Genomic DNA, 27,695 nt, shown 5'->3' on the forward strand with positions numbered 1-27,695 from the left:
GATCGTAGCGGTGAGTCGGTAGAAGCAGCGGAGTGCGGCGGGAGGGGGGACATCCCCTCTCGCCTCCCGTAAGAACGATCAAGCAGTGGAACAGCCGCTATGATCGTTCTTATGGTGTAGGGAATCGCCGGCTGAAAAAGCTGATATCTGAATGATGCCTGTAGCTGCAGGCTTTATTCAGATATCCCCGCACAAAGTCAAGGACGTTGTATGACAGTCGGCGGGCGGGAAGTGGTTAAAACGTATTTTTTTTTTTTTTTAACACAAAGTTGTCCATTTATACAATATTTCTAACACATAGCATGTACACAAAGCAAAAATGACACCCCAAAATAGATTCTCCTGCTCCTCCTGAGTACGGCGATACCACATGTGTGAGACTTCCACAGCCTGGCCACATACAGAGGCCGAGTACAGCCGAGCGTGGCTCAGCATGGCAGGGTATGGCTGGGTATGGCGGGGTATTGCAGAGTATGGCGGGGTATTGCAGAGTATGGCGGGGTATTGCAGAGTATGGCGGGGTATTGCAGAGTATGGGGGGTATTGCAGAGTATGGGGGGTATTGCAGAGTATGGGGGGTATTGCAGAGTATGGGGGGTATTGCAGAGTACAACGGGGTATTGCAGAGTACTGCAGGGTATTGCAGAGTATTGCGGGGTATTGCAGAGTATTGCTGGGTATTGCGGAGTATTGCGGAGTATTGCGGGGTATTGCAGTGTACTGCGGGGTATTGCAGAGTATTGCGGGGTATTGCAGAGTATTGCGGGGTATTGCAGTGTACTGCGGGGTATTGCAGAGTACTGCGGGGTATTGCAGAGTATTGCGGGGTATTGCAGAGTATTGCGGGGTATTGCAGAGTACTGCGGGGTATTGCAGAGTATTGTGGGGTATTGCAGAGTATTGTGGGGTATTGCAGAGTATGGCAGGGTATTGCGGGGTATTGCAGAGTACTGCGGGGTATTGCAGAGTATTGCGGGGTATTGCAGAGTATTGCGGGGTATTGCAGAGTATTGCAGAGTATTGCGGGGTATTGCAGAGTATTGTGGGGTATTGCAGAGTAATGTGGGGGTATTGCAGAGTAATGTGGGGGTATTGCAGAGCAATGTGGGGGTATTGCAGAGTAATGTGGGGGTATTGCAGAGTAATATTGGGGTATTGCAGAGTAAGGTGGGGCATAGCAGAGTATTGCAGAGTAGTGGGGATGGCTGAGCATGGATGGATGGATGGCTGGATGTCTCTGTGCAGTGCTGTGGGCACTACACAACCAGCCCACAGCGCTGCAGCCATCCATCCATCTCCCTCTCCTTCACAGTGTACCGATCGGTACACAGGAGGGGAGGAGAGGAACCGGCGTCATCAGACGCCGCCGGTCTGTTTACATGTGATCGCGCCGTCATTTGACGGCTCGATCACATGGTAAATGGTAAATGTGAACATTTTATACTAAATGCAGAACTGAATGCATAACAACCATTAATAAAAACATCTCCTTATAGGAATTAAATAAATGTGTGGTTTGTTATTTCAAGGCTCAGTATCAGTTTGGTTATAATTGTAAAAAAGTTGTTTACAGTGGCAATGGAGCTTATTTAGACATTTAAAATTAAAATACAGTTGGCACTACAACTGCTCGACCATAACCTAGGAGACAGCCCAAAAGAAAGGCAAGCAATAAATATAATGCAAGATTTCCTCAATATTTTTTTTATTGTAAAAAATTATATATCCTGGCCCATTGCAATGGCCCCCCTACCCATAAAATAATTAACATATTGCTGTCTAACTTGACGGGCACTTTGGGGGGCCAAGCCAGTACGGACAGTATCCAGGCCCGTAAGGTTGGCTTCTATTTGTCCGGCCTCAGGCCCAACTGTGCCTATATAATTCGGAGAATGTTTGTTTAAAAAGTTGTGCAGAATGCAGCACGATAAAATGATAAAATTAAGTTTGTATTCCGCCAAATTAATGGCTGTTTGAAACAGGCGGAACCGGCTGGCCAGAATTCCAAACGCATTCTCAACCACTCTTCTAGCTCTGGCCAGCCGGTAATTAAAAACCCTCCTCTCCGGGGTGAGGGTTCTTTGGGGGAATGGCCTCATGAGGTGCTTGCTGAGAGCGAAGGCTTCATCGGCAATGAAGACAAAGGGGAGTCCTTCCACGTTATCCTCATCAGGTGGCAATCCCAGGCCACCACTCTGGAGACGCTGGCAGAACTCCGTCTGGGCAAATACTCCTCCATCCGACATCCGGCCATTCTTCCCCACGTCCACATATAAAAAATCATAGTGTGCCGACACCACCGCCATTAAAACAATACTGTGGAACCCCTTATAATTAAAATAGTATGACCCCGAATGGGGTGGTGGCACAATGTGGACATGTTTCCCATCTATAGCCCCTCCACAATTGGGAAAGTCCCAACGGCTGGCAAAATGGGATGCCACAGTCTGCCATTCCTGTGGCGTTGAAGGAAACTGGGGAATCAAACAAGAAAACCAAAATCAATTAATTTGGAAGCTAACATTGCAATAAAATTAGACAATTAAAAACATTATTCCCCAGCATCAGTATAACATTAAATAATTTAATTCTTCTGGAATAACTAATATGGAAAGGCACACTTATCAGATTGCTCACCCCCTCTGATGGAACATTGATTACATTTTAGGGGGTTGTGAAATCCCTAAAAAAGATTACTTTTAGGACACGCAGGAATTTAGGGACTAAAAAGGCTACAAGACTGCAGTTGTCGCACTCTGCAGGTGCAGTTGCTAACCAGCTTACAGTAAATGAGGTAATGTAAAAAGGCATTCATGTTGCAAGGAGTACACAATCACAGGCAAGGGCAATTAATGAAAACACTTTGAGGCTTGCATATGATTTGATGATGGAAATCAGCAGAGCTTCTGCTCATTTACTAAAGCACTGGAACAAATGCACTTGTAGAGTGCACATGCATTTTGCAAACTGCAACATATATTTGCTTTAGCCAAATCAACACCACAGAACATTCAAGCAAATTTTAACGAGGGTGGGGGGGGGGGGGGGTTGTGAAATCTAGATAATTGCTAATTAGCAGCACACTATTTGGAGTGAGTTTAGGTGGGGGTGGGTGGGGGGGTTGTGAAATCTAGATAATTGCTAATTAGCAGCACACTATTTGGAGTGAGTTTAGGTGGGGGTGGGTGGGGGGGGTTGGGAAATCTAGATAATTGCTAATTAGCAGCACACTATTTGGAGTGAGTTTAGGTGGGGGTGGGTGGGGGGGTTGGGAAATCAAGATAATTGCTAATTAGCAGCACACTATTTGGAGTGAGTTTAGGTGGGGGCGGGTGGGGGGGTTGTGAAATCTAGATAATTGCTAATTAGCAGCACACTATTTGGAGTGAGTTTAGGTGGGGGTGGGGGGGGGTTGGGAAATCTAGATAATTGCTAATTAGCAGCACACTATTTGGAGTGAGTTTAGGTGGGGGTGGGTGGGGGGGTTGGGAAATCAAGATAATTGCTAATTAGCAGCACACTATTTGGACTGAGTTTAGGTGGGGGTGGGTGGGGGGGTTGGGAAATCAAGATAATTGCTAATTAGCAGCACACTATTTGGACTGAGTTTAGGTGGGGGTGGGTGGGGGGGTTGGGAAATCTAGCTAATTGCTAATTATAAGCACACTAAATACACTCAAACAAAATACATTCAAAATGAGTAGACTAGGTGGATATGTTCCCATCACTTCATGCTGGGAAGGTTATTGAAGGAAAATATACATGCATGACAAAAAATAACAGGAAAAAATTCCAGCATGTGTGAGGATAAAAAGGGGACATTCACACTATATTGCAATGATGGTAAGTAGTGTTTGAAGCAAGAAATACATTACATTATCAAAGATTACATAAAAGAACATGTGATGCTAATAAAAGAAAAATATCTTACCTTAATATAGTCCTTCTGCAGGACCTGGATGATGGCAGAACAGGTCTCTGGGATAATGATCCCCAGAGCCTGGGGGGAGATGCCTGTCGAGAACTTAAGGTCCTGCAGGCTTCTCCCTTTGGCCAAATACCGCAAGGTAGCGACCAGCCTCTGCTCCGGAGTGATGGCTTGCCTCATGCAGGTATCCTGCCTGCTGATATAGGGGGTCAGCAAAGCCAACAAACGGTCAAAAACGGGGTCCGTCATCCGGAGAAAGTTCCTGAAATCCTCAGGATTATTCTCACGGATCTCACGGAGCAAAGGCATGTGACAGAACTGGTCACGCTGAAGCAACCAATTCTTGGTCCATGAACTCCTCCTCGCCCTGTTCATGGACTGGTCTTGGGCTGAAGAATAAACTACAGCACCAAGCACATACAATGCACGAGCTCTACGATGAGTACGTACAGGTAACATGGTTTCAAAATGGTCGGCTGGTCAGAACGCACTAAACAGAACGCACTGAAGAACAGCAAGGCCTGTGAAGAACGACCTGAAAATCAGGAACGAGCGGCCAATAAAACAAAGATTTCTCAATGCCAACTGACCAAACGCACTGAAAAGCAGATACAAACCTCACAAGCACAGACTGAACAACAGTTAAAACGAACTGAAAAATACGAGTCTCACAAGCGCGAATCGTCTCTCACCAAACTTCTACTAACACGAGATAAACACGAGATTAGCAGAAGGAGCCCAAAGGGTGTCGTACGGGCTATTGAACTTCCGTTTTATAGTCTCGTCGGACTTGGTGTACGTCACCGCGTACTAGGCTGTCGTACTTTTGTGTGGTCGTGTGTAGGCAAGTCCGTTCGTAAGAAAGTCTGCCGCAAGTCCGCCGAAGGTACGTCGGAAGTATGTCGGACAGGCTGTCGGACTTTTGTAGACGAAAAGTCCGACCGTGTGTACGCGGCATTAGTGTCTTTTACATCACTGGAAAAGACAGATTCAGGACTAAACTGTCAATTAATTCAAATGTTGATAGCTTCCATGGCTGCACAATGGTTGAAATAAGCTGATAATATAAACAAAACAAGTGTTTAAATGAACAAAAAACACTCATTCACCAATGTGCCAAAGGACACATGAAAAATAAGATGTACAGTATCTCAGTGAGTGAGTGCACCCCTCTCATTTTTGTAAATATTTTATATCTTTTCATGTGACAACACTGAAGAAATGACACTTTGCTACAATGTAAAGTAGTGAGTGTACAGTTTGTATAACAGTGTAAATTTGCTGTCCCCTCAAAATAACTGAACACACAGCCAGTAATGTCTAAACCACTGGAAAAAAAACTTAGTACACACCTAAGTGAAAATGTCCAAATTGGGCCCAAAGTGTCAATATTTTGTGAGGCCACCATTATTTTGCAGCACTGCCTTAACCCTCCTGGGCATGGAGTTCACCAGAGCTTCACGGGTTGCCTCTGGAGTCCTCTTCCACTCCTCCATGACGACATCATGGAGCTGGTGGATGTTAGAGACCTTGTGCCCCACAGATGCTCAATAGGGTTTAGGTCTGGAAACATGCTTGGCCTGTCCATCACCTTTACCCTCAGCTTCTTTAATAAGGCAGTGGTCGTCTTGGAGGTGTGTTTAGGGTTGTTATCATGTTGTAATACTGCCCCGCGGCCCAGTCTCCAAAGGGAGGGCATCATGCTCTGCTTCAGTATGTCACAGTACACAATGAACTGTAGCTCCCCAGTGCTGGCAGAACTCATGCAGCCCCAGACCATGACACTCCCACCACCACGCTTGACTGTAAGCAAGACACACTTTTCTTTGTACTCCTCACCTGGTTGCCGCCACCCATTCTTGACACCATCTGAACCAAATAAGTTTATTTTGGTCTCATCAGACCACAGGACATGGTTCCAGTAATCCATGTCCTTAATCTTCTTGTCTTCAGCAAACTGTTTGGTTTTCTTGTGCATCATCTTTAGAAGAGGCTTCTTTCTGGGACGACAGCCATGCAGACCAATTTGATGCAGTGTGCAGCGTATGGTCTGAGCACTGACAGGCTGACCCCCCCACCCCTTCAACCTCTGCAGCAAAGTTGGCAGCACTCATACGTGTATTTCCCAAAGACAACCTCTGGATATGATGCTGAGCACGTGCACTCAACTTTTTTGGTTGACCACAGCGAGGCCTGTTCTGAGTGGAACCTGTCCTGTAAAACCGCTGTATGGTCTTGGCCACCATGCTGCAGCTCAGTTCCAGGGTCTTGGCAATCTTCTTATAGTTTAGGCCATCTTTATGTAGAGCAACAATTCTTTTTTTTTCAGATCCTCAGAGAGTTCTTTGCCATGAGGTGAAATGTTGAACTTCCAGTGACCAACATGAGAGAGTGAGAGCGATAACACTAAATTTTTCACACCTCCTCCCCATTCACACCTGAGACCTTGTAACACTAACGATTCACATGACACCGGGGAGGGAAAATGGCTAATTGGCCCAATTTGGACATTTTCACTTAGGGGTGTACTCACTTTTGTTGCTAGCGGCTTAGACATTAATGGCTGTGTGTTGAGTTATTTTGAGGGGACAGCAAATTTACACTGTGATACAAGCTGTACACTTACTACTTTACATTGTAGAAAAGTGTCATTTCTTCAGTGTTGTCACATGAAAAGATATAATAAAATATTTACAAAAATGTGAGGGGTATACTCACTTTTGTGAGATACTGTATACCTGAAACAAGTGTTACAAACCAGCCGCTGCTTATATCATAAAATGAATAAAAAATAAGAATCACTTGAAAACCTGAAAGTGAGCAGCAGCGCTGAATAAACCAAATGCAAAAAATATATATATTTAAATAGATTAAAAAAAAAGAAAATGATCTGAAATGGAAAATCAGTGAATGAAAGTCCATAAAAAGTCATATGAACAGTGCAAAAAGATTCCAGAATACTGTAAAGGTCCAGCCTGGAAGGTCCAGCCTGCTCATTAGGATCCCAGCCATGCTGAGAGGACCTGCTCAGCCACAAACCCTTTGAGGGATTCAAGAGGGGTGTCACTGAAGACCTGCCTTGGGAGTACACAGGGAGAGCCTGTCTGCTGGAATCAGAGTTGCAGTCTATGATAAAAGGACACTGTAAGTACTGACCCAAAGGGAGAAAGTATTTCAGTGGCTGTTTGATATACCACTCCTGCTGCACAAAGTACAAGGCTTGCCTGGCGCATTGATAATGGTGCCCTGGTGCTGTCCACTTAATGTCCCACTGCTTAAGGCACTTTTCAGCAGAGTTACTACAAGGAAGAGTGCCCTAATTGTTCTAGTTGGTAACATGGAGTATCCCGCAGCTCCTTGAACCCATCAAAGTTAATGCTGTAATAAAACTTCAAAAAGGCAACCCTTATGGACTGTGTTCTTGAACCAGTGTGTGAAGGTAAGGTTAGGCTTTGGTGCCCAGGTGCTGGCTATAATTGCAGGATATTGAACATTGGCCGTAATGCTATTTAAGCACTCAGCCATTGGCACCACATTTGCTCTGAAGAAGCTTGGCAACAAGCGAAACGCGTAAGCGTCTAACCCATGCACAGGTGGGACATAGACCTCCACACATTGATGAAGAAACCCCTTTGATCATATGGGAACATCTCGATTGACTCTCGGATTTTGGGTTGAGTCCTGTGGTGGACATTGAGACTGAGCGCTCCTTCCAACCATCTGATAGATCAAGCGCGGAGCGCTCTAACGTCTGAACTCTGTGACTCACCGTACATCCCCTTGGGGAAGATCCGGAAACGACAGCTCATATCTGCAACAGACAAACACACCGCATGAACGCTCCCCCGTACCACATCAGCGCGGCTACCATCAGTTTTCTCGGGCTCCACCATCCCTTCACTGAAGACGTCCAACGGTGAGCTAAGTAGTACTCCAACACATAGGAGGTACACTGTCTATGGCTATTCACCGTCTGCCTTCTTGCATAAGATGTGAACTTGCCCTTTGATTTGCCGCTATCTAGCTGAGTAAACCGGGACTTCCCATCTCCTTATGTTGTTTTGACATATGTATCCTTAGTTGGCTATTGGAATTATATCTAGATGGAATCTCATCAATCACCAGCATTTGCACTTTATTGAGGAAAGACCGAAGGCTTAATATTCAATTATTTTTAATCCTATTTAGGAACTCTATGAAATTTTGAACAGACCCGGGTCTTCTCTATAACAATTCACATGGGTGCAAGTGCATGAGTGACAGATGTATGTGGAATGTTTGTGGTGGCCACCTGTGCAAAATAGGACTCTTGTCCTATTCTTTAATACATGGTTTTTGGATAGTTGTTCTGTATCTATTGTGACACAAATAAAGTTATTTAGGTTTACACTAGTTTGTTCTTGAGCGGACCATCTTTTTTGGGGGGCTCTTCCCTCCTCCTTTCTTTCATCTACAGATGTGATGTATAATGAGATGTACTAAGAGCCCTTGCACACTGACAGTGCGGGGGCATCAGTGGTAATGTGCCGCTACTTTTAGTGGCGCTTTACCGTCGCTTTAGAGGTACATTTAACCCCCACTAAAGGGTACAAAGGCACAACTGCAGAGGCGCTTTGCAGGCACTGCCCATTGATTTCAATGGGCAAGGGCGCTTTAGGAGCGGTGTATACACCGCTCCTAAAGCGCCTTAAAGAAGCTACTTGCAGGAATTTTTTGGACGTCGTGCCAGTGCTCTGCTCCAGTGTGAAAGCCCTCGGGCTCTCACGCTGGGATTGCAGATAAGGCTTTTTCCAGGCGCTATTTTTAACACTAAGGTGCCTGAAAAACGCCTCCAGTGTGAAAGGGGTCTAATAGACCATCTCCTGTACTATGTCTGCAGTAAGGATGAGCTCCAGCGTGTTCACAAGCTGCACGTGCAGAGCCCGCCAGGAACTGCACAGCGCTAATCACAAGCAGTGAGACATTTCCCGATGTGCAGCTGCAGAGATCGGGAAATGTCTCACTGCCTGCGATTAGCGCAGCGCATTGCCGACTTCCTGGCGGGCTCTGCACGTGCAGCTTACGAACACGCTGGAGCTCATCCTTAGTCTGCAGTCTCGGACCATCTCCTGTAGTATGTCTGCAGTCTCTGACCACCTCCTGTACTATGTCTGCAGTCTCTAAACATCTCCTGTACTATGTCTGCAGTCTCTGACCATCTCCTGTACTATGTCTGCAGTCTCTGACCATCTCCTGTACTATGTCTGCAGTCTCTGACCATCTCTTGTATTATGTCTGCAGTCTCGGACCATCCGCTGTATCATGTCTGCAGTCTCGGACCATCTCCTATACTATGTCTACAGTCTCTGACCATCTCCTGTACTATGTCTGCAGTCTCTGACATCTCCTGTACTATGTCTGCAGTCTCTGACCATCTCCTGTACCATGTCTGCGGTCTCTGACCATCTCTTGTATCATGTCTGCAGTCTCTGATCATCTCCTATATCATATCTGCAGTCTCCGATCGTCTCCTGTACTATGTCTGCAGTCTCTGACCATCTCCTGTATCATGTCTGCAGTATTTCTGGGGGCTCTTTCTAATAGACTCTCTAACAGAAGCGCTCTCTGTCTCCACAGAGAGGCCCCCCTCCAGGTCCCAATAAAGGACTCTTGCTTCTCTTCCTGTATTTTGTTTATTGTACCTGTAAGGATCCCAGGGTAATGAAGACTTTGTGGCGGAGCATCTCTGTGGTTGAGTCATTGCCATAGAAATATTTGTAAAGGGGAGGAGTTACTAAAATGACCACGCCCATGTGGGGGCGCCAGAAATATTTCTGCACCCAGGCGCCTGTGACCCTAGGATCGGCCCTGAGCTGTGCAGTGGGCAGTGCTGGAACAAAGGTGTTATGTAAATTGCTAAATAGTGCCTATGGATTTGCTCACTGCTGTGCATTGTCAATTAACACCAAGGTATGCTTGCTGGGGAATAAGCCTATCAATACCCCATCAGGCTCTGCCAACACAGTACAAAACTCCTCGGCCATGCACATGTCTGTGTGATGGGCATTATGTCCAGGGAAGGAGTGCATTGAGGAAGGAGTGTCCAGTATAACCACTCTGACCTTAGTGCCAGGCTCAGAAAGATCTATGTTCCGCTGCACCAATAATGTTGGTGCGACAGCCGGACGGAATCCTAAAGGGTGTGTGACACCCTTTATTAATTCCCCCCATTATGATGCAAGTTACATAGTCCTGACCAAAGTGTTTACTGTTTTATCAGTTGCTGGTTGCAATACAAATATTTCAGTGGTACATTCCAGTACCACCCCACAGCATGACAATGTTAAGGATAATTGGTAAGGTAGCTCCAACTTCAGCAACAATAACAAATTGAAGCTGCACAACAACAATCATGGAAAGTGTCTGACATCATCAACTGGATAGCTTGTTTTACCTTCATCTCTTTCAAGCACTTTTTTTTTTTTTTTTTATCTGAATCTTCAGAAGTCCTCAGTCACAGTGCTTCTATTAGATGAAAGCAGCACTATTTAAAGCAGTAATTTTGCTTCCAATATAAGTTAATATAGTTGAGGAGGCAGAAAAATTGTGTGAACTCTCCCAAGATTTGTAATTTGATGAGCTGTTCCTAATTTTGAGATTGGGATTGTTCAAACTGCATTTGATGTGCTAAAGGCCGATATGAGCTTGGAGACTGTTGGGAAGGCTGTGCACAAGGTTTAGGAGAACCTGATAGAACACCTTTGGGATGAATTAGAGTGGAGACTGCGAGCCAGGCCTTCTCGTCCAACAGCAGTGCCTGACCTCACAAATGAGCTTCTGGAACAATGGTCAAAAATTCCCATAGACACATTCCTAAACCTTGTGGACAGCCTTCCCAGAAGAGTTGAAGCTGTTAAAGCTGCAAAGGGTGGGCCATCTCAATATTGAACTCTACAGGCTAAGACTGGTGGGATGCCATTAAAATTCATGTGTGTGTAAAGGCAGGCATCCCAATACTTTTGGTAATATAGTATATGTAAAACCACAAGCATGTGCCTGACTTTTGTATTCTATTCACATACTTACACTGCTTCCTGAATGGGATCGAACAAATGCAACTGACTCCAGAGATGATGATCGACTGAAATAGAAAATAGGTGGACAGATGTAAGCATGCATTTGAAAAATATATTTACATGATACATGTATAATTTCAGGCAACCTTTCAAGAGAACTGATAAGTGTATGTTTTTTATTGAATTGGGATACATATCCAAATGTTTGTTTCTTAAAAATGTAGCTAAGAGTGCAAAGAATATTTAGTTAAGTTAGTCTAAAATTCTTCTATGAGAACTGGATCATTTGACCCAATGACAACCAATGTTTTATGGTCTTTTCATATTTGGGTATATTTTTTTACTTTAATTCTGTGAGCCTGGTGCAGCTGACTTAAAGCCCATTACATGATGAAAATGCATACATATAAACAATATACTGTAAATACTTTTGTTGTACATCACAGGAAAACTCTCCCATCCCGAGAGGACGTCATATGACGTCCTCCCGTTCTCGCCGCTCCTGCGGGCCCTCACGCTGCGATCGGGAATGAGGAGTGTCCCTCGGGACACAGCCAATCCCAGATCAGTGTAAATAGCCAATAAAAATGGCTCTTTACCTCATGATCGGCTGTGTACAATCACAGCCAGTCACATGCATTGCCTCACGCAGTGCGGCGATCGGGGCTGAGGCTTGTCACCATGACACAGCCCATCCCTGATTGTGGTAAAGAGCCAATAGAATTGGCTCTTTACCACGTGACCAGGTGTGTCCAATCACAGCCGGTCACAGAATGTAAACCAACCATGGTAACAAGCTGTTACGGGTTCTCCTCCTCACATACAGATCGCGTGTGAGAGGACTGCAGTAACAGCCCGTTACCACTTACTGTGCACACCAACAGACACTGATTGCCCCCCAGTAATAATGAGGACCTGTCACCAGTCCATTAAAGTTCCTGTCACAGCCCATCAAAGTACCTGTCACATCCCATCTGAGTACCTCTCACAGTCCATGTGAGTACCTGTCACAGCCCATCTGAGTACCTGAGTACCCAAGTACCTGTCACCAGCTCATCAGAGTACCTGAGTACCTGTCACAACCCCTCAGATTACCCAAAAACCTATCTGCAGCCCATCAGAGTATTCGAGCACCTGTCTCCAGCCCATCAGAATACCTGAGTACCTATCTCCAGCCCATCAGAGTAACCAAGTACCTATCTGCAGCCCATCAGAGTACCCGAGTACCTATCTGCAGCCCATGCCTCATAGAATATACGTATGCTTTGAAAAATTGGGTCATTTTGTGGGTAATTCCACTGTCCTGGTGCTCCAGGACCTTCAAAAGTGTGATAGGTTGGAATGAAATTAGATGTGTAATTTGTGCTCGTAGAACGCCACACTCATGGTTGCAGGAAAGAAACTTGCACTGTGTATGGCCTGCCTTAGAGCACATCCAGTGGCTGCATTGTTCTGTAATGGAAATGGTTCATTTGGACCAGTTTGGCTTAGACATGACATTAAAACCAAATGTGACTAACATCATTCTGGTAACCCTTATACATTTGATTCCCCATTGCACTTACCTTCCAATTTGTCCACTGTGCTGACTGCTAACCCGAGGAGTAACTGAGTGAAGCAATCACAAATATGCAAATAAAACTAATGTGAACATCTAATGCCTGCATTAAGTTTGTAATAAAGCTTAAAGTAGTACTATGGCCTTCTTTTAAATAAATCTGTGCTTCACACGGGGTGGATTCCTTTCCGATCAGCAGGGGATCTGTGGGCTGATTTCCTGCTGATCAGAGCAGATCGGGCAGATGGCACATATCTGCTCGGTTTCTGCAGAATGGATGCGGACAGAGGCCACTCTTCTCTATGGACGGCCAGGAGTGAACGTACTCTGTTGTCTGTTTACACCCAGAGTTGGGTGTTTTTTTTAGCCAACTCAATCAAACCCAGAGGTAGACATGTGTAAACATACACAAGTCTATTTACTCCTGCCTGTCCATAGGAATGCATGGGCCTTACGATCTGCCTGAAGAACTGACAGGTGGACCTGATCAGAACTTCCGCTTGAAAGGGGCCTTAAAGTGTATTCCCACATTTGCAGACAAATTGGAATAACACCTGCTTAACTAAATATCTTTTAGTCCCCTAAAGTCATAAGACATGACGTAACGCGTAGGGCGTGGTCGGAGTGAATCGCGGACAGAAAGTAATGCAAGAGGCAATCTAACGCCGCTGTTTTAACCTTTTTGCACTTTAATTCTTATTGATGTAAGCATCCATTTGTCTTTTAATATTTAATTTAATATTTATTTCATTGCCGCATGTGGTCTGGAGTTATTAGTGATACTTCAAGAGCCCGGAGCCTGGAGTTTGGATCCTATCAGCCCATACATTTGTCCAAAAGGCTTTTTATTAACTACAATGAGGTGAGAGTTCTGTGAGCACTGAGTTGTTTGGTGAAGTCATGTTTTTTAGTGGAAGTTTAACTAACAAGGACTTTATTCATTTCATCCACTGATATTTGGACAATTTATTGTATTATTTGTTTCTTTTCGTATCATGGGACACAGAGCCATAGTAGTTACTATGTGGGTTATAGGCCACCTTCAGGTGATGGACACTGGCACATCCTAAGACAAGAAGTCCACTCCCTATATAACCCCTCCCACTACTGGGAGTACCTCAGTTTTTTTGCCAGTGTCTAAGGTGTTGGTCACGAGTGAAGATGTGCTGTGCTGAGCTCCACTGGAGCAATCCTTGCTGGGGCTAGCTATGCAGCTGGATCCATTCAAAGTGTCTTTTAGGCCGAATTGAATGGTACCCGGGCCTCATGCCCGAAGAAACGAGGTTTCGCCTGTAATGCTTCTCTTTTTAGAGAGCTGCATCCCGGGATCCAGTACTTTTGGTATTAAGACCATAAAGTTTTACTGGCGGGATGCTATTACAGATCCAGGATTGCGAGTTCCCCGAGAGTCCCCAGTTCCTGAAGGTTTGTTAACAAAACCCACCGTGAAGGGTGAAGATTGGGTCTGTTGGTTTTTACCACAGAAAACCCTGTGGCGGGAAAGGTAAGCGGAGTTTTTGAATTTTCTTATGAAATGTCTCCTTTGATTAGTAAATGTCATGCCAAGTGTCACTACTGGGGGCTGTATGGAGCACGTACCTTCTCATGCTTCCTCAAGAGATCACGCTGTGTCCAGAGCAGCAGGCTTCTTTTTTTCTCCAACTAGCATTCAGACCGGTAAGTCTGGGAGGGTTTTCCTCTTCTCCAGACACCCCCCCCACCTGGGCTGTACTCTCCTCCTCTTCATGAGGTAAGAGCGTTAGGGGAGAACAAAAAAAAAAAAAGATCAGTATGCCGCCCTACTTGGCGGTGGCTTCCAGGTCCCCTCCACACCATTCCTCCCTCACAAAACGATCCCGTAGGATCAGAGGCCCATGCTTGCATGGGAAAATTCCTTTTTAAAGAAGAGGTGGGGGCTGAATGCGATGGAGGGGGGCAGGGCTTAGCATGGGGTTGGCGTCCTCCAACGCCCAGCGCAGGAATGTGCTTTTTAAAAGCTCCATGTTGCTGCTGCAAGCTGACGGAGGGACACAAGAGCAAAGAGGGGCATGAAAGAGGTTTGGTGACACAGGCATTCCTTTTGACACATTTACTATTGCATCAGGTTGAGGATTAATAGCAGCGGCAGGGCTGAACTATTGCTCAAGCAGTGGATGCGTTCTTTCTGGTAGTACCTCTGCTTTGTGCATCGGGCTATGGTCGGAAGGGGGGTAAAAACACCTCAAAAAAGGTCCATAGAAACACTTCTATAGCCATAAAGAAGCCTTGAACCATCTCAAAAAAGATGGCATCCTTCCCTGAGAGTGAAATGGCTGGTCAGAGTGAGCCATCAGGGATGTCAGGGGGTTGCAGCTGCTCTTAACACTGCATCCCTTGTATATATTACTGAAGAGGTTTTTTCCTCAACCATTTTAGGCTTGGAACAAAAGATTAATGTGTAAATCGCATCCCAGAGTGGGACTAAGAGTGACAGGTCCCATTCCATTACCCAGGACCCTCAAACTGAGGAACAGGGGGCGAGAGATGACGAATTTCTCTCAGGGCACTAGGAAGAGGCTGATGACTCCTCTTCTGAAGAGTCTAATATGGAAGGATCAGGTTCACAATCTGAAAGGTTGTTGGTACAATCTCTTACTGAATTGGTTTGCTCCACATGTTTGCTGCCAATAGCGGAGTCAGTCGATGAGCCCACTTCTTGTTTGGGTTCGCTAAAGCCTCCCCAGGCTATTCATGCTTTTATTATCCATTCATTACTAAAAAAGCTTATGTATTCTGAGTGGGAGCATCCAGATAAACAGTTTTTTCCTCCAAAAAAGTTTTCAACACTTTATCCTATGGAGGAAGAGTTTAATAAAAATGGGGGATTCCAGCAATTGACGCTGCTATATCCTCTGTGGATAAAAATGTAATTTGTCCGGTAGACAATGCTCAAATGCTAAAGGATCCAACAGATAAGAAGTTGGAATTCCTATTTAAAAACAATATTTCTCTGGCAGGTTCAGTGGTTCAGCCTGCGCTGGCAGCAATCGGTGTATGTCAGTCCTTAAAAGACCAGTTTAAACAGGTGCTCAAGATTATTCCTGATCAGCAGGCCCAAGATTTAGCAGGGATATCAGAGGCGTTATGTTTTACAATATATGCTATGAGAGATTCTATTCTCCAGGCCTCACGGCTTATACTCGGGCTGGTGCATGTATGTAGAGTTCTATGGTTGAAAGATTGGTCAGCCGAACCTCCATGCAAAAAGCTCTTGGCTAGTTTTCCATTTCACGGTGAACAGTTGTTTGATGTGGATAAATACATCCAAAGAATTTCTAATGGAAAAAGTTCCCTTTTACCAGTTTAGAAGAGGTTTAAGCGTTTTTCTTTTAAACAAGCTTCTTCTCCAGTGCCAGGAGCATCAACCTCCAGGCAGTCATGATGGCCTCCACCGTCAAGTTCAAGAGGTAAACCTCAGGGTCAACCCCAGGGACAAAAGAGGCCCTGGGGGAGGAAACCCACAAAACAAAATACTAAAAACTCCTTATGAAGGGGCGCCCCTGCTCGCTCGAGTGGGGGGAAGACTTCTGAAGGGTCTGGCAGGAACAGTGTCGAGACAAATGGGTTGCTTTCTCAATATTTCTAGGATACAAACTAGAGTTCCGAGAGTTCCCGTCTCCTCGTTTTCTCAGATCAAACGTTCCCAGAGATCCAGAAAAAAAGAAATCTCTCTGGCTTTGGATCATCTCTTGTCTCAAAAGGTGATATCGGTGGTCCCCTTGGAAGAGTGAGGGTTAGGGTTTTATTCAAACCTTTTCACGGTACCAAAACCAAACGGAGGTGTCAGACCCATTTTAGATCTCAAAGATCTAAACCGGTTTTTGAATATCCGCTCTTTTCGCAATCCGATCAGTGGTCCCCATTCTACAAGGTGGAGAACTTCTAGCGTCAATCGACATCAAGGATGCTACCTCCATGTATCTATTTTTCCCACTCACCAGAAATATCTACGCTTCGAGCTTTGTAGCTCTGCCTTTCGGTCTAGCTACTGTACCTCGAGTGTTTACAAAGGTCTTGGCTCCCCCTTTAGCCAGATTAAGGGCTCAGGGTATAATGATTCTAGCTTACTTAGACGATCTACTGTTGATAGATCAGTTGGTAGCCCGTTTAAACCAAAGTTTGGTCACCACGGTCAGCTACCTGGAATACCTAGGTTGGACTCTCAACCTAGAGAAATCTTCCTTAAAACCATCAAGGAGATTGGAGTACTTGGGTCTGATCATAGATACAGCTCGGAAGAGGTTGTTTTTGCCCCAGACAAAGATCAGTTCCATAAGGGTATAATGATTCTAGCTTACTTAGACGATCTACTCTTGATAGATCAGTTGGTAGCCCGTTTAAACCAAAGTTTGATCACCACGGTCATCTACCTGGAATACCTAGGTTGGACTCTGAACCTAGAGAAATCTTCCTTAAAACCATCAAGGAGATTGGAGTACTTGGGTCTGATCATAGATACAGCTCAGAAGAGGGTGTTTTTGCCCCAGGCAAAGATCAGTTCCATAAGGGAACTGATTCAGTTGGCCAAAGCAAAGAAGAATCCTTCTATTTATCTTTGCATGAGATTGTTGGGAAAGATGGTGGCTTCATTTAAGGCCGTTCCTTATGCTCAGTTTCATTCGAGACTGCTGCAAAACAGTATCCTATCAACTTGGAACAAGAAGGTCCAAGCTCTAGACTTCCCAATGCGTTTATCCCCAAAAGTGCGTCAAAGCCTCAGTTGGTGGTTGATAACCAAGAATCTCCAAAAAGGAAAATCTTTTCTACCAGTTACCTGGAAAGTGGTAACAACAGATGCCAGCCTTCTGGGCTGGGGAGCAGTCCTAGAAGAAGCATCTGTCCAGGGAGGATGGTCCAAATCAGAAATGACCTTGTCAATATTCTAGAGATTCGGCAGCTTGTCTGGCCCTGAAAGCCTGGACGCTCAGATTACGGAATTGTCCTGTCTGGATCCAATCCGACAATGCTACAGCATTGCCCTTTATCAATAACCAAGGGGGCACGAGAAGCCTTGCGTCCCAGAGAGGTGAATCATAGCCTATCTTGGGCAGAAGACAACATTCCTTGCCTCTCGACAGTCTTCATTCCAGGAATAGAGGATTGGCAGGCGGACTACTTGAGTCCCCAACAGTTGTTCCCGGGAGAATGGTCTCTTTACCCTGACATCTTTCTATCAATATGTCAAAGATGGGGAATTCCGAACGTGGATCTGTTTGCATCCAGGTTCAACAAAACTGGCATGCGGAACAGATGCCTTGGTTTTTCCGTGGGATCAGTTTTCACTGATTTATGCATTCCCCCCTGTTCTGTTGCTTCTGCGACTTCTTTGCAGGATCGAGCAGGAAGGGAAGGAGATCTTGGTATGCAGAGATCGTAAAGATGGCGGTAGGGGACCCATGGACCCAACCACCACGGCCAGACCTTCTCTCGCAATTCTGAAGGAGCGTGGGCTGTCAGGTTCAGTAGTTTCTACTTTGGTTAATGCTAGGAAGCCGGCCTCCAGAGTCATATATTATAGAGTCTGGAAGGCATATGTCTCGTGGTATGAATCCAGGGGTTGGCACCCCAGGAAATATGTCATAGGTAGGATTCTTGAATTTCTACAGATGGGATTAGAAATGAAGCCGGCCTTGAGTACTATCAAAGGCCAGGTGTCGGCCTTATCTGTATTTTTTCAACGACCACTTTCTTCGCACTCTCTGGTTCGTAGCTTTATTCAGGGGGTAACGCGGATTAATCCTCCGGTTAGGTCACCCCTGAACCCTTGGGACTTGAATTTAGTCCTGTCGGCGTTACAGAAACAGCCTTTTGAGCCGATACGAGATATTCCCTTGGTCCTTTTGACAAGGAAATTAGTTTTTCTGGTTGCCATATCTTCTGAAAGAAGGGTATCGGAGTTGGCTGCTCTTTCTTGTAAAGAGCCATATTTGCTTATTTACAAGGATAAGGTTGTATTACGTCCTCATCCTGATTTCCTACCGAAGGTAGTGTCAGGTTTTCTTTTAAACCAGGATATTGTTTTGCCTTCATTTTTTCCAGAACTTTGTTCTAGAAGAAAGGTCACTACATTCTCTTGATGTGGTGAGAGCAGTCAAGGTCTACTTGAAGGCGACTGCTCAGATTCGTAAAACAGATGTTTTGTTTGTGTTGCCAGAAGGTCTTAAGAGAGGACAGGCAGCATCAAAATCTACTATTTCTAAATGGATTTGTCAAGTGATTGTTCAAGCTTATGGTTTAAAGAGGAAAATTCCACCTTTTCATATTAAAGCGCACTCCACCAGGGCAGTTAGTACTTCCAGGGCAGTGCATCACCAAGCCTCTATGGCTCAAATCTGCAAGGCCGCAACTTGGTCTTCAGTCCATACATTTACCAGATTCTATCAAGTAGATGTAAAAGGTCATGAGGATATCGCCTTTGGGTGCAGTGTACTGCAGGCAGCAGTATAAGTCCTCTAGTCTCTTGGTGCCCTACTTTTCTTGTGTCTCCCTCCCTTCAGTTGGTATTGCTATGGGACATCCCACATAGTAACTACTATGGCTCTGTGTCCCGTGATGTACGATAAGAAAATAGGATTTTTAAAACAGCTTACCTGTAAAATCCTTTTCTTTGAAGTACATCACGGGACACAGAGGTCCCTCCCTTCTTTTTGGTATACACGTGTATTGCTTTGCTACAAAACTGAGGTACTCCCAGTAGTGGGAGGGGTTTTATAGGGAGTGGTCTTAGGGTGTGCCAGTGTCCATCACCTGAAGGTGGCCTATAACCCACATAGTAACTACTATGGCTCTGTGTCCCGTGATGTACTTCAACGAAAAGGATTTTACAGGTAAGCTGTTTTAAAAATCCTATTTTTTGTTCACTGATCATTAATTGATTTATACTATTTAACCATGAGGTCATTCACAGAGTGACACTGGAGAAACTGCGCAAGATCACTTTATTTATTCATTCATTTGTTATTATGTGTACTGTGAACATTTTTGATTTTGTGGCAATTTTTCAGTTATTTACTCACACATTTTTTTTTATTACCTGCTAGTGCGGGGGACTATTTATTGTTTTATTTGATACCAGGCCACAAGCCCTGAACATGGGGAATGGGTGCTTTGGGGCGGGGACACTCCCAAAACCCGCCCCCCCATGTGAATGAGTATCAGGTACGTAGTACCCCTACCCATTCACCAAAAAAGTGTCACAAAGTAATAAAAACACACACAGTTTTTGACAATTCCTTTTTTAAAAAAATTAAAAAATAGTGCCCCCCGATTTAAATCCATCGTCAATTGCGCTGCTCTCCGGATCTGAAAGAGAAAAACAAACCAAAGGCGCTCCCGCTGTCGATGAAGGCTGACTGCCTACTACAGGCTCCACCATCTGACATTTCTTATATAGGTAAGGGACGGGGCCACCTGGCTACCTCACCTGGTGGCCCCGCCCCTTGGGACATCACTGAGCCAGCATTCACCGTTCCATGATGTCACAAAGGGGCGGGACCACCAGGTGACATAGAAATGTCAGGCGGCAGAGCCTACAGTAGGCAGCCAGCCTTCATCGACAGCTGGAGCGTCTTTGTTTTTTTCTTTTTTGGGTGGCTTTACTAACGGCTTTTTTGGGCAGCTTGACTGATTGTCAAAAGCTGTGCGTGTGTTTTTATTACTTTGTGACACTTTTTTGGTGAATGGGTAGGGGTACTACGTACCCGATACTCATTCAAATGGAGGGGCAGGATCTGGGGACCCCCTTCCTGTTCCAACATGACTGTGCACCAGTGCATAAAGCAAGGTCCATAAAGACATGGATGAGCGAGTTTGGGATGGAGGAACTTGACTGGCCTGTACAGAGTCCTAAACTTCAACCCGATAGAACGTATTTGGGAGGAATTAGAGTGGATACTGCGAGCCAGGCCTTCTCGTCCAACATCAGTGCCTGACCTCACAAATGCGCTTCTGGAAGCATGGTCAAACATACCCATAGACACACTACTAAACCTTGTGGACAGCTTTCCCAGAAGAGTTGAAGCTGTTATAGCTGAAAAGGGTGGTCCAACTCAATATTGAACCCTACAAACTAAGACTGGGATGCCATTAAAGTTCATGTGCCTGTAAAGGCAGGCACCCCAATATTTTTGGCAATATATAAATATATATAAAAACACATTATACACACTTTTCTCCCCTTTTTATATGTGATCACATTCCCTCTGTTGTGCATAAGAGCTTGTAGAGGAGAAACAGCAGCACACTGAGCTTCCTAGTGAAAGACTGCGGGGGGGGGGGGGGGCACGAGAAGTCTGATGATTGTAGGAGAGCACACTTATGCTGCGTACAGACGCGTGGAATGTTCGACAGAAAAAGTCAGACGGAAGCTTTTCATCGTCTATTCCGATCGTGTGTGTGCCTCATCTGACTTTGTTTTTCGAAAATTCTGACGGACCTAGAAATAGAACATACTCTAAATATTTCCGACAGAACCAATTCCTATTGAGAAAACCGCTCGTCTGTATGCTGTTCCGACGGACCAAAAACGACACTTGCTCTGAAGCAAGTACGAGACGGAAGCTATTGGTTACTGGCTATTGAACATCCTTTTTCTAGTCCTGTCGTACGTGCTGTACATCACCGCGTTCTGGACAGTCGGACTTTGGTTGGACTTTAGATTGACCGTGTGTAGGCAAGACCGCTTGAATGGAATTCTGTCGGAGTTCCGTCGGAGAAACCTTCAGAGTTTATTCCGTCGGCTAAACCGCTTGTGTGTACGCGGCATTAGTTCCCAGCATAGCTAGAGAGCTGACAATGGTGCTTAGTGTGGTCAGTTTTTAATAGGAAAGTAGAGGGACTGGCAGGAACACCAGGGATGTCACACAAAGGAAGCCATACAACAATAATAGGTTTATTTTTAAAGTACATGGCACAGCAGGCACCTATCAGGAATATGATTTACATATTTTTTAAGTCCCAGAAAAATATTATTTTTTTGTTATAGAAAGCATATGCTCAGCTAATTTCTTATACCTGTCTGCGAGGGAGATGTGATCGCTATTGGTCGAGGTGTGCAGGATCTAGCAGGAGACAAGCACCAGACAAGCATCATAAATCAGCAATAGATTTTTTTAAATAGTCAATAAAATGAATTGAGCACAGCAAATACCAGAGGATGCAGAACATTGGTCATGTGCCTAACCAGCTGTAGCTTTGCTCTTCTCCACAAAGGAGCAGTCTGACACTGTAAAACATACTTCCCCAGGATGCAAGAAATATAATAAATCCTGATAATGTTCTAACCTGTTGTTGCTTTGTGATCGGCTTAGGGAACTCTGAAGAGAAAAAACAACTTGAATAAGCAGCTAAAAACAGACAGAGGAACTCATCACAGCCATATTCCGCTTATCATTCTTTTTAAATAGCTCAAACATGCATACTTCACAAAAGGAATCATTCAGTATAAAGTTTAAAGAAAAAAAATGGTATTATAGGATGTAGTTCTATATAACAAATCACCAGTGTATTAACTGTATTGACTCATAAAGTACTCATCTGCAGTTGCCATGGTGCTACATATGTCAGTTATGACACCAGCCATTTAAAGGCTTGACAGATTGGTTGAGAGCACAGGCAACTGTTGCAGTTATCATTCATGGCATGCATTGAATGTAAAGCTGAGTACACATGGACTGAAGTTCATCTAGTTCAGCAGGAACTGGCAGAATTACAATCTGTGTGTAGCCCCCTCTGTTCGACAGCAGCCGATAATTAGATCTGCTTGTGGATGCATGGATCTGTGAGTTTTTTTCCCATTTTGCCTGCTTGTTAAAACAAAAAAAAAACCCCTCACAATGTGTATCCAGTGTATCCGGGTTAACTGTTTTGAGAAGCAATTAAATCAATGGGTTTAGTTCCGCTTTAAAGGATTTGTAACCCTACACTATGATTCACTGCCACGCCCCCTATTTTAAGCTGCCACCCTGCACTGTTTGTTAAAATCAAAGCCTTTAAATACCTTTTTGTCATGTATCTTCAGGCTGGTCACGTGACTCCCGGCCACTCTAATACTCCGTTTCAGGCTACATCGGGAGAGGCCAAGATCTCCCTCTGACATCAGCCTTGAGATCACGTGACCGCCGTGCTGGCTGCTCAGCCCCCTTGCTGGATTGGAGTAGACGAGTGGCCGGGAGTCAGGTGACCAGCCTGAAGATACATGACAAAAAGGTATTTAGAGGCAGGGAGGGGGAAAGGAAAAGATGAGGGGGAGTAGAGAGGAGAGCTGGGAGGAGAGCTCCGAAAGACAGAGGCATGTAAACTGACCACAGTGTCAGGGCTCAGCAGCCATGATAAACCGCGGTCAGTTTACAGAGGGGAGGGCAGAACCAGGCAGGATCAGCCAGGTTTTTTACAGCTTCCAGAAGGACAAATTACACAGCACAAGCACTGTGCTGTTTAACCACTTCAGCCCCGGAAGATTTGGCTGCTCAATGACCAGAGCACTTTTTGCGATACGGCACTGCGTCGCTTTAAATGACAATTGCGCGGTAATGTGACGCTGTACCCAAACAAAATTTACGTTCTTTTTTTCCCACAAATAGAGCTTTCTTTTGGTGGCATTTGATAATCTCTGCAGTTTTTATTTTTTGCGCTATAAACAAAAAAATAGCGACAAATTTGAAAAAAACACAATATTTTGTACTTTTTGCTATAATAAATATCCCCATTTTTTTTTTTTAAAAAAGCTAATTTTTTTCTCAGTTTAGGCCGATATGTATTCTTCTACATATTTTTGGTAATAAAAATCACATTAAGCGTATATTGATTGGTTTGCGCAAAAGGTATAGCGTCTACAAAATAGGGGACAGATTTATGGCATTTTTCTAATTTTTTTTTACTAGTAATGACGGCGATCTGCGATTTTTATCGTGACATTATGGCGGACACATCAGACACTTTTGACACATTTTTGGGACAATCGACAATTATACAGCGATCAGTGCTATAAAAATGCAATGATTACTGTATAAATATCACTGGCAGGGGTTAACACTAGGGAGCGATCAAGGGGTTAAATGAGTTCCCTGACTGTGTGTTCTAACTGTAGGTGGAGGGGACTGACTATAGGAGATGACAGATGGTGGTTCCTAGCTATTAGGAACTCATGATTTGCATCTCCTAACAGAACAGGGATGTGTGTGTGTTTACACACACACATCCCTGTTCTGCCTCTCGTGCCCGCGATCGCTAGTGGCCGGCAGTCATCGCGACCGCCGATCACGAGCATCGGCACCCCCGCAGTGCAGCTTGCGCCAGCTATTCCGCTTAAAGGAGCCGACGTACAGCTACGACGGGTTCGCGGAATTGTGCCAACCTGCCGCAGTATAACGAGGGTGGCTGGTCGGCAAGTGGTTAACCTGCTAGAAGGGAATAGGATCTCGTTTTTTTTTTTTTATTGTTACTACCACTTTAAGTACAGACTGAATTAATAAAAAAAAGCAATATGCCTCTGGGCAATCTTATGGTTTAATTTACTAAATATAGAACAATCAATAAACTGAGGGTAATGATTAAATCACAAATGGAAACAAAGATGGACAACAAAGCATTGAGTGGAAAGTAACTACTGTAGTTGAAAGAGATGTATCAAGCAGTTTGCATTCAGAAATGGGTGCAATCGAACTATGACTTGGTTTTTACTGACAGAAAATGATGCCTTGTTCAAGTGTATGTTAACCCAAAAGCAAAAATGTAATATATTTCAGCTTGCTGATCCTTAGATGTGAGTGCTGCATTAGCTTTCTTTTTTTAGAATTGTTTTCTTTGATTTTAACCCGGTAATCCGGCTAGTAAGTCTGTCATTTTTTTTAAAGTGGAACTAAATCCATTTTTTAAAAATGTTTATTGTTTTCCAACAGGCGGGTTCTTTATTTCAGAAGAGACATGCAATGTCTGTTCTGCAATAAAATAAACGTATCTGTTCACAATCCTCTGCATAATGTAAACAGAGCTGCGCGTGCGCAGCTCCATCCCCTTTTCTGGCACAGATGGGAGTGATGTCATCCTGCACTGGCCAATTAGGAGAGACGAAGACTGGCACCCAGAAGAAACCAGGCAGAAGATGCCGGTGCAGCCGAGGGACCTTGCGGGTGTCAGACCGTTGAAGTAGAGGTAAGTATTGTTGCCTTTAGTTCCGCTTTAACTTCCTTTAACAGACCATGCCATCCAGCAAAAGCGGTAGTTAGAGGGTTAAAAATAAACCATTTAACACTGACAGGAGTGCTTACAATGATCAACTTTTTAAAATGTATGTAAAACCTTTATCCCAAAAAGAAAAAACTGTTGCTGTAACTACCTGGAGTTCAGCTTTAATTTGTTAATCAAGTCCATCTACATCTGTTAGTGCATCTAACACTATCCTTTTCACAATGCTTCTGTTCAGTGGTGGCTGCATTGCTTCTTCAGAGGAGTGGTTTGAATCCCTGCTGAACTGGCCGAGATTCAAACCATATATGGGCAGGCTGAATGTACCCAAGTTGATTGATCGATCAGGGTACAAGTAGCCTGCCAGATTTTATATGAGATCATTGCTAGAGGCTATTATAGCCACTAGCAGTAATCACTGTGCTCTCCTGGAGGGGGCTGCCCCCTCCTCCCCACCGGGAAAACATAATGGCTCTATGGGAGCGATTCCCCCATCAACACTGACTGTGTTAATGGGGGAATCCCGTGGTTTCAGGAAAGAAAATTGTTCCGTCTATGGCTGGCTAAGTGCGTTACTGACTGGCTTACCAGTTGAAAATAAAAGAGAAAAAGGCTTAAAAAAAATGCAACCACAATAAGTATTGATAACGTGCATGACTGAGGGACATTCAGAGTGTAGAGGCTCTGATTATCTATAAAACATTAAACACTTGACCAATTCCCCCTTCCAAAATGACCAGACGACACAATTAAATTGGAGTCGAATGGCCATAGCAGCCTTTTATTACAAACCATTAAATACAACATTCACAAGAAAACAAGTTTAATTCATATAATACAGTCAATGCATAACAAATAAACCAACCTCAGCTTATGCACGGTCTATGGTCTTTGAAGGCCTATATACTCAAGATTAACCGGTTGTATCTGCCACCCAATCAAAGGCCCCCAGCCGCAACTACGCCAGCTCAGGGACAATTAACCACTTACGTACTACCAGATACAACCTAATTAATACCCTGATGTTACCACCGTATTGTTAGGAAGGGACGCCCATACCTCAGATGGGCCCAACCCACAACTGGAATTTAGACATTGCCGTCCCTTCCACATGCATAAAGAAAACTCTCAGAAGATTTGCCCAAAACTGTGAAAAAACCCCCATAACCCAGACAGGGCAAACTGGAGAAGAGGAAACCCCACAACTCATTCCAAGAACCCTTCCCCGACTGATCAGTGTTAGATTTTCTTAACAGAATACCCAATGTCGTGTCCCGTAACCACACATTCTGTACGCTCAAACCACCCTCACCACGTTTGTTATGGCTTACCAATTCTCCCACCCGAAAAGTCCTCAAAAAATGTCCAGCACAAAGACAGCCCAGAACAAGGCAACCTCATAGGCGGAGAAAACATGTGTACATCATCGTCCTTACGAGAACACCCCTCATCCTCATTCACCAGATTGCTCCATTCCTGACACACTCCGCAATATGATGACCAAGTTGACGCACATACTGAATGACGAATTGAACTTGGAAGCGGCAATGCAATGCTCCACAGCTGCTTGGGGCATGGAATTCCGCGCTGCTCCACTTCCAGTGCCAACTGATGGAATCTGTCTCACTGGAAACGAGACAAAGCATCAGCCAGGAGTTATCAACTCGTGGAACGTGCAGAATTCCATGGAGAGTACAATGGGAAAACAGTTCCCGAACAGCCAAATTGCACACTAAACCAACCTCCCTCCATTCCACTGGCCAACCAACTCTCAGCACTGCAACGACCCTGACAGCAGGTTCCATAACCAGCAGTGCCCGCCGTGTCAGTGAACAGTTTTAGATCAAAATTGGAAATCACCTGCTCCAACCAAAGAGAGAGACCGTTGTAAGAAACCAGAAATTAATCCCACACTCGCTAGTCCACACACTGATCCTGCCCCAGCCCAATATAAGGATGTGGCTCCTTAATGCCAGCTGTAGCAGCTGCCAGTCATCTACAAAAAACGTGGCCCATGGGCATACTGCAACAGGCAGAACTTGCCAAAAAGAGATTGCACAGCATGAAGTTGAATTTTTTTTTTGCCTTGCCCAGTGGCTGAAACCGTCCCCTTCAGATCTTCAAGTTTGTCCAACGTCAAATGACATTCCATCGCCATAGTGTAGATGGCAATACCCAGAAACCACAACTCTGTGACCGGGCCCTCCGCCTTGTTAGGGACCAATGGCACACCAAAAACTGGAAAACATGATGGACCATGGCTAAAAGTGGTGCATAGATAGTACTTCCAGCAGGCCCTATGCACAAGAAATCATCTAAGTCATGAATGACTGAATTAGGCCGGAAGCATCCCGAACCCCCCATTCCTAAAAGGAACTAAACATTTCAAACAACAAACAAGAAATGGCACAGACCATTGGTAAACATCTATCAACAAAATCCTGCCCTTGCAATTTGCACCCCAGCAGATGGCAACAACTAGGATGTACCCGCAACCAACGAAAGGCTGCTGCAATATTAGTTTTGCCCAACTACGTACCTTTACCATACCTAGGAAATCACTACATTGCCATATCAAAAGAAGTAGGACACCTTGCAAAGCTCCGGATCAATGGCATCATTCACTGAACCCCCTTTAGGGTGCGACAAGTGATGAATGAGGCGTAACTTATTTGGTTCTTTTTTGGGGATAATACCCAAAGGGGAACTACTGGCGGTGAATCAAAAGGGGGCCAGCCATGCGACCCAAAGCAATTACTTTGAAAAGTGGGATTATCGCGGTGCCAGAAACAAATTGAAACACCATAAATATAAAATCATATTTTTTATTGATATAGAAAGCTAAAAAGTATATATAATTCATACATATACATCATATACAAAAAGGATCAGAAAAAACTGAGAAAATTACACTATACACTTTCAAATGTTG

The 27,695-nt window shown here is 44.6% G+C and overlaps 1 protein-coding gene across 1 annotated transcript in view; it reads right to left on the reverse strand.

Annotated features, from left to right (window-relative positions):
• The window catches only part of RNF212B (ring finger protein 212B), a 136,662-nt gene that overhangs the window by 61,950 nt on the left and 47,017 nt on the right, over positions 1-27,695 (reverse strand). Inside the window, exons 5-8 of the mRNA XM_073610941.1 lie at positions 21,863-21,894; positions 21,593-21,639; positions 12,549-12,591; positions 10,994-11,048 (exon numbers count right to left, since the gene is read on the reverse strand). Coding sequence (XP_073467042.1) covers positions 10,994-11,048; positions 12,549-12,591; positions 21,593-21,639; positions 21,863-21,894 — 177 coding nt within the window. The remainder of the gene's footprint in view (positions 1-10,993; positions 11,049-12,548; positions 12,592-21,592; positions 21,640-21,862; positions 21,895-27,695) is intronic.

The sequence above is a fragment of the Aquarana catesbeiana genome, linkage group LG01 (genome assembly GCF_042186555.1).
Source record: "Aquarana catesbeiana isolate 2022-GZ linkage group LG01, ASM4218655v1, whole genome shotgun sequence".
Lineage (NCBI taxonomy): Eukaryota > Metazoa > Chordata > Amphibia > Anura > Ranidae > Aquarana > Aquarana catesbeiana.